This window comes from Heterodontus francisci, chromosome 12 (genome assembly GCF_036365525.1).
Source record: "Heterodontus francisci isolate sHetFra1 chromosome 12, sHetFra1.hap1, whole genome shotgun sequence".
NCBI classification, from domain to species: Eukaryota; Metazoa; Chordata; class Chondrichthyes; order Heterodontiformes; family Heterodontidae; genus Heterodontus; species Heterodontus francisci.
This window is the reverse complement of record NC_090382.1, coordinates 45,535,678-45,543,491: the sequence shown is the minus strand read 5'-3', so window position 1 is coordinate 45,543,491 and position 7,814 is coordinate 45,535,678. Positions and strand designations below refer to the sequence as shown.

Below are 7,814 nucleotides of genomic sequence, written 5' to 3'. Positions count from 1 at the left end.
AATGTGGAGTAATCAGTTCAGCCATGAACTTATTGAATGGCGGAGCAGATTCGAGGGGCCTACTCCTGCTCCGAATTCGTATATTCCCACCCCTTACCAAATAGGCACATTGTAAGCCAAAGAAATAAAAACAGGAAATGCTGGAAACACTCAGCAGGTCTGTCAGCATCTGTGCAGAGAGAAACCCAATTAACGTTTCAGGTCTGTGACCTTTCATCAGAACCAACGGCAAAGCCAAAGAAAATAAGCTGTTCTCATTTTACCTTCTCTGAAAAATGATTCACAAAATACTTTTTTAAAAAACTGTCTTTCATTGGTAACTTTTCCAATAAATAAATTGTTGTGTGTCTGTGTGCAGCCACTGAAGCAGCTTTAGATGCAACACAAGGACACTGAATTGTCACCCGTGCTGGTCCGATTTTGCTGGACCTGGCTGGAACAAGCTCTGTTTCAGCAAAGGGCAATCAGTCCTGTAACTTCCTATTCAATCACTGAGCCTCAGTGCACCCGTTCAGCTCATGTGGAGAAGGCTCCCGGTAGTACCGCGTTCCTGATTGGATACTGTCATCTGTCAGTCACATCTTCGTTTGTGACGTCAAGTACGTTTCATGGAGCGCTGCGCATGACGTCAGGGGCGGGGCTGAAGGTCACCACTTCCGGTAGGCTCGCTTCCGGGAGACGGGTGGTGGTGTTGGTTGAAGCTTGTTTTGTGTCTGCGCCATGGGTTACAGCGGTTTGATGGTGCCCATCATCGTCCTCACCGTCTTTTGGGGTATAGTGGGCGGCGTAGTGCCCTGGTTCATTCCGAAAGGACCGAACAGAGGGTGAGGCTGGGGTACAGTGGGGCGAGCCGGTCTTGCGAAGAGTTGATGAGCAGCTCGGTGCAGCGGCTCAGGCGGTGCTGAATGTGCGTCACAGATTATTAGGCAGAGCTCTCCTGAGGAGGTGAACCGTCGGTTGCTCGGGATTTGGCAGAACCTGCACTGTTAGGGTTATGGAGGGAAGAGTGACTAGCGGGATTGGGGGCGCGGGTGTTACAAAAGCCACCTCCCCTAAGAGAGAAACTGTTTTTGGGAGGGAGGGAGGGAGAAAGCGACACTGTTTTTGGGAGGGAGGGAGAGAGAAAGAGACACTGTTTTTGGGAGGGAGGGAGGGAGAAAGAGACACTGTTTTTGGGAGGGAGGGAGAGAGAAAGAGACACTGTTTTTGGGAGGGAGGGAGAGAGAAAGAGACACTGTTTTTGGGAGGGAGGGAGAGAGAAAGAGACACTGTTTTTGGGAGGGAGGGAGAGAGAAAGAGACACTGTTTTTGGGAGGGAGGGAGAGAAAGACACACTGTTTTTGGGAGGGAGGGAGAGAAAGACACACTGTTTTTGGGAGGGAGGGAGAGAAAGACACACTGTTTTTGGGAGGGAGAGAGAGAGACACTGTTTTTGGGAGGGAGAGAGAGAGACACTGTTTTTGGGAGGGAGAGAGAGAGACACTGTTTTTGGGAGGGAGAGAGAGAGAGACACTGTTTTTGGGAGGGAGAGAGAGAGAGACACTGTTTTTGGGAGGGAGAGAGAGAGAGACACTGTTTTTGGGAGGGAGAGAGAGAGAGACACTGTTTTTGGGAGGGAGAGAGAGAGACACACTGTTTTTGGGAGGGAGAGAGAGAGACACACTGTTTTTGGGAGGGAGAGAGAGAGACACACTGTTTTTGGGAGGGAGAGAGAGAGACACACTGTTTTTGGGAGGGAGAGAGAGAGACACACTGTTTTTGGGAGGGAGAGAGAGAGACGCACTGTTTTTGGGAGGGAGAGAGAGAGACGCACTGTTTTTGGGAGGGAGAGAGAGACGCACTGTTTTTGGGAGGGAGAGAGAGAGACGCACTGTTTTTGGGAGGGAGAGAGAGAGACGCACTGTTTTTGGGAGGGAGAGAGAGAGACGCACTGTTTTTGGGAGGGAGAGAGAGAGACGCACTGTTTTTGGGAGGGAGGGAGAGAGAGAGACGCACTGTTTTTGGGAGGGAGTGAGAGAGACGCACTGTTTTTGGGAGGGAGAGAGAGAGACGCACTGTTTTTGGGAGGGAGAGAGAGAGACACTGTTTTTGGGAGGGAGAGAGAGAGACACTGTTTTTGGGAGGGAGAGAGAGAGAGACACACTGTTTTTGGGAGGGAGAGAGACACTGTTTTTGGGAGGGAGAGGGAGAGAGAGAGAGAGAGACACTGTTTTTGGGAGGGAGAGAGAGAGAGAGACACTGTTTTTGGGAGGGAGAGAGAGAGAGAGACACAGTTTTTGGGAGGGAGAGAGAGAGAGAGACACAGTTTTTGGGAGGGAGAGAGAGAGAGAGACACAGTTTTTGGGAGGGAGAGAGAGAGAGACAGACACAGTTTTTGGGAGGGAGAGAGAGAGAGAGACACAGTTTTTGGGAGGGAGAGGGAGGGAGAGACAGTTTTTGGGAGGGAGAGAGAGAGAGAGAGACACAGTTTTTGGGAGGGAGAGAGAGAGAGAGACACAGTTTTTGGGAGGGAGAGAGAGAGAGAGAGAGACACAGTTTTTGGGAGGGAGAGAGGCACTGTTTTTGGGAGGGAGAGAGGCACTGTTTTTGGGAGGGAGAGAGGCACTGTTTTTGGGAGGGAGAGAGGCACTGTTTTTGGGAGGGAGAGAGGCACTGTTTTTGGGAGGGAGAGAGGCACTGTTTTTGGGAGGGAGAGAGGCACTGTTTTTGGGAGGGAGAGAGGCACTGTTTTTGGGAGGGAGAGAGGCACTGTTTTTGGGAGGGAGAGAGGCACTGTTTTTGGGAGGGAGAGAGGCACTGTTTTTGGGAGGGAGAGAGGCACTGTTTTTGGGAGGGGGAGAGGCACTGTTTTTGGGAGGGGGAGAGGCACTGTTTTTGGGAGGGGGAGAGGCACTGTTTTTGGGAGGGGGAGAGGCACTGTTTTTGGGAGGGGGAGAGGCACTGTTTTTGGGAGGGGGAGAGGCACTGTTTTTGGGAGGGGGAGAGGCACTGTTTTTGGGAGGGGGAGAGGCACTGTTTTTGGGAGGGGGAGAGGCACTGTTTTTGGGAGGGGGAGAGGCACTGTTTTTGGGAGGGGGAGAGGCACTGTTTTTGGGAGGGGGAGAGGCACTGTTTTTGGGAGGGGGAGAGGCACTGTTTTTGGGAGGGGGAGAGGGAGGCACTGTTTTTGGGAGGGGGAGAGGGAGGCACTGTTTTTGGGAGGGGGAGAGGGAGGCACTGTTTTTGGGAGGGGGAGAGGGAGGCACTGTTTTTGGGAGGGGGAGAGGGAGGCACTGTTTTTGGGAGGGGGAGAGGGAGGCACTGTTTTTGGGAGGGGGAGAGGGAGGCACTGTTTTTGGGAGGGGGAGAGGGAGGCACTGTTTTTGGGAGGGGGAGAGGGAGGCACTGTTTTTGGGAGGGGGAGAGGGAGGCACTGTTTTTGGGAGGGGGAGAGGGAGGCACTGTTTTTGGGAGGGGGAGAGGGAGGCACTGTTTTTGGGAGGGGGAGAGGGAGGCACTGTTTTTGGGAGGGGGAGAGGGAGGCACTGTTTTTGGGAGGGGGAGAGAGAGGCACTGTTTTTGGGAGGGGGAGAGAGAGGCACTGTTTTTGGGAGGGGGAGAGAGAGGCACTGTTTTTGGGAGGGGGAGAGAGAGGCACTGTTTTTGGGAGGGGGAGAGAGAGGCACTGTTTTTGGGAGGGGGAGAGAGAGGCACTGTTTTTGGGAGGGGGAGAGAGAGGCACTGTTTTTGGGAGGGGGAGAGAGAGGCACTGTTTTTGGGAGGGGGAGAGAGAGGCACTGTTTTTGGGAGGGGGAGAGAGAGGCACTGTTTTTGGGAGGGGGAGAGAGAGGCACTGTTTTTGGGAGGGGGAGAGAGAGGCACTGTTTTTGGGAGGGGGAGAGAGAGGCACTGTTTTTGGGAGGGGGAGAGAGAGGCACTGTTTTTGGGAGGGGGAGAGAGAGGCACTGTTTTTGGGAGGGGGAGAGAGAGGCACTGTTTTTGGGAGGGGGAGAGAGAGGCACTGTTTTTGGGAGGGGGAGAGAGAGGCACTGTTTTTGGGAGGGGGAGAGAGAGGCACTGTTTTTGGGAGGGGGAGAGAGAGGCACTGTTTTTGGGAGGGGGAGAGAGAGGCACTGTTTTTGGGAGGGGGAGAGAGAGGCACTGTTTTTGGGAGGGGGAGAGAGAGGCACTGTTTTTGGGAGGGGGAGAGAGAGGCACTGTTTTTGGGAGGGGGAGAGAGAGGCACTGTTTTTGGGAGGGGGAGAGAGAGAGAGAGAGAGAGACTGTTTTTGGGTGGGAGGGGGAGGGAGAGAGAGAGAGAGAGAGACTGTTTTTGGGTGGGAGGGGGAGAGAGAGAGAGAGAGAGAGACTGTTTTTGGGTGGGAGGGGGAGGGAGAGAGAGAGAGACTGTTTTTGGGTGGGAGGGGGAGGGAGAGAGAGAGAGAGAGAGACTGTTTTTGGGTGGGAGGGGGAGAGAGAGAGAGAGAGAGACTGTTTTTGGGTGGGAGGGGGAGAGAGAGAGAGAGAGAGACTGTTTTTGGGTGGGAGGGGGAGAGAGAGAGAGAGAGAGAGACTGTTTTTGGGTGGGAGGGGGAGAGAGAGAGAGAGAGAGAGACTGTTCTTGGGTGGGAGGGGGAGAGAGAGAGAGAGAGAGACTGTTTTTGGGTGGGAGGGGGAGAGAGAGAGAGAGAGAGAGACTGTTTTTGGGTGGGAGGGGGAGAGAGAGAGAGAGAGAGAGACTGTTTTTGGGTGGGAGGGGGAGAGAGAGAGAGAGAGACTGTTTTTGGGTGGGAGGGGGAGAGAGAGAGAGAGAGAGAGACTGTTTTTGGGTGGGAGGGGGAGAGAGAGAGAGAGAGACTGTTTTTGGGTGGGAGGGGGAGGGGGAGAGAGAGAGAGAGAGAGACTGTTTTTGGGTGGGAGGGGGAGAGAGAGAGAGAGAGACTGTTTTTGGGTGGGAGGGGGAGAGAGAGAGAGAGAGACTGTTTTTGGGTGGGAGGGGGAGAGAGAGAGAGAGAGACTGTTTTTGGGTGGGAGGGGGAGAGAGAGAGAGAGAGACTGTTTTTGGGTGGGAGGGGGAGAGAGAGAGAGAGAGACTGTTTTTGGGTGGGAGGGGGAGAGGGGGACTGTTTTTGAGGGAGCGAGGGGGACTGTTTTTGAGGGAGCGAGGGGGGGAGAGAGACTGTTTTTGGGAGGGAGGGAGAGAGAAAGAGCGACCCTGTTTTTTTTTGTTGGGGGGGGACTGTTTTGGGTGAGTGGGCACGCTGGAGAGAGACCCTACTTTTTGGGGGGGAGGGGGAGAGAGACCCTCTTTTGGGGGGAGGGTTGCAGAGAGAGAGAGACTGTTCTGTGGCGGCGTGAAGAGCGAGAGAGAGAGACACCCTGTTTTGGGAGGAGAGAGTGACACTTTTATGGAGTGGGGGGGTGGTGTCGCGTGAAGAGAGAAGGAGGCCCTGTTTTGGGTTGGCAGGAGGGATTTGGGGGAGAGAGAGACCCAGTTTTGGATGTACAGGAGGGGAGAGAAAGACCTTTTTGGGAGTCGTGATAGAGTCCTGTTTTGGGGAGTGAGAAAGAAACCCATCATTTTGGTGAAAGGAGAGGGCTCTGCTTTGGTTAGGGAGAGGTACCCAACTTATTTTGGGCAGGAGAGACAGACAACAGATATAGTTAGAACCAGCATCGTGCTTTGAGAATGGCTTTAATTTAGGGGAGAGGCTTAGTGTAGAGAAGGGGTTGTTGGAGTCTCACATTGTGATGTGGGAGTGAGCAAAGTGAGTGAAGGTGGCAGATGCGCCTTGCCTGGAGGGAGAGGTAGGGAAAGAGATTCTGCTGTTTGGAAAGTGAGAGGACTGACCCTTTAGTAAGGGAGGTGGTTGGGAAATCGTTAGAGAATAGTATAAGCACACGTTGCCCATGATGTTGAATATTCAGTTTCATAACTGACAAATTGAATTTTTCATTTTGTTTTTGTTTTAAAATGTTAATTCATTTCTGGCTAGTGATAAAACCATGTCTGATACAATTGCAGGCGTTGGAAGATATTACTCTGCTTCCAGATTACAGCAGTATCACTGCAGTGCACGTGATAGCAGATTTCTGTAGTCACGCCACAATATGCACAAAAGCGTTAAGATTTGTTACACTGCATGTTGCAAGGGAAATAGTGCGTCTTGTGTATTGATGTAACGCTAAACTAAAAATGACAGTAATTTTCATATTGATGGAAAAAACTTGACAGATTAAGGAGCAGCAGGGCAATAAGTTTTGGCATAGAAATGGTCTGCAATTTTCAGTATTTAGTGCACCATTTCAACTGGCACTTTAATGTTGTAAAATGGAATGAATTTCTCTAGGATACTGGGGTGTGACCTGATCCTAGTAGTGTACACAATATCATTTATCCTGTAAACTGCAGATGCTTTTGCAAAGAAAAGGTACTGAATGGAAATGTTCATAATTTGCTTTTAATTAGTTTTACTTTGCATTTTAGGAAAAACTGAGTTTAGGTTAAACTGCTGAAGCCTTTGAAGCGAAATTGCTCACTGCAACAAAATAATGTGAATAATTATATTCAAATCTATTTTCTTCCACAGTGTTATTAACACGATGCTGGTGACAAGTGCTGTTTGCTGCTACCTTTTGTGAGTATAAACAAATCATGATTCCTGCTGAAGGATGTTTCAAGTATAGTGTGAACTGATGCTTTAGTTTGTAATGAAGAGTATTAAAAGTAGCAATAAACATTTTGTTCAGAAATTCTCCATTATCCAAAGTGTGATCTGTTTATAGGGACCATCCGCTTTGAATTTTTGGCAGTGTGGACAGTTCATCTTGGAGTTTTTTTGTAAAACTAAAATTTTGGTCTCTCTTTGGAAGTGAATTAGTTTTTAGCATAATGGTAGAAGTGTAGATATACGGCTGTTCCATTGCTTGTGAAAGTGTTGCTTGAAAGTTGAAAACCTAAAGCTTTGCGATCATTAGGGATAATATCTGAGAAAGCTGATGCCAGTATATTCTTTAAAAAAAAAAGTATCAATTAAAACTACATTCCTGAATTTAATATTGGTTATGCTATTTCCAGTCTGGTGTGGGAAAGATATATCCTGAAGTTTTTCTGCCCTCCCAAAACAGTTTAAAAAGGAAAAAGTTTCAAACGTGGATGCTGATATTTTGTCATGTTACTTAAGTTTGAAGGTTTACATTACAAATTACTAGAAAAGGCAAGCTGCATAAACAGGATTTTAGGAAAAATTGATTGTGTTCTTTAGTAATCTGGTAAGTAACACTTGGAACTTGCTGCTCTAGTTCCTATTAGATAATTCTGTTGAACTAAAAGGGTATAAACTGGTTCTGTCCCAATCTGTACAATTACTCAGACAGGGTTAGTTAGGATGTGTTGTCAGCATAAACAATTGGATCAATGACGTTTTTCCTCACTCGATCCCCGCACCACACTTCCAGACTTGTCAGGAAGGAGAGCTGTTCTTTAGATTCTCTTGAGATGGACTACAAAGAATATATCTGTGAAATAAATCTAAAATGATTAATAATCTTCACATGGTTAATATCTGAATAATTCTTCAACATTTTAGTACTGTGTATATAATTGCTGTTTCCCTGATAGCCATCTTGATCAGCTTTACAATTTCAACAGTATATTCATTGCACCTCTGAAGTGTCTTGGGATCTTCTATTGTAGGTGTTAATTCCAATTTAACAATTACTAGGTGCCAGCATTGATGAAATAATGCATGGATGTTCTTAGTCCTGATGAGATTGGTGCATAACATTTTAGGTAAGGGAAGTATTTCGCACAAGTATTAGTTGCAAAATGCAAA

The 7,814-nt window shown here is 48.9% G+C and overlaps 1 protein-coding gene across 1 annotated transcript; it reads left to right on the top strand.

Moving 5' to 3' along the window:
* Positions 1 to 644: 644 nt before the first annotated feature.
* On the top strand, positions 645 to 6,621 carry LOC137375582 (V-type proton ATPase subunit e 1-like). The gene is made up of 2 exons (XM_068042943.1): positions 645 to 824; positions 6,570 to 6,621. Exons 1-2 carry the CDS (start codon positions 721 to 723, stop codon positions 6,619 to 6,621), a joined length of 156 nt encoding a protein of 51 aa, XP_067899044.1. The 5' UTR covers positions 645 to 720.
* The last annotated feature ends 1,193 nt before the right edge of the window (positions 6,622 to 7,814 follow it).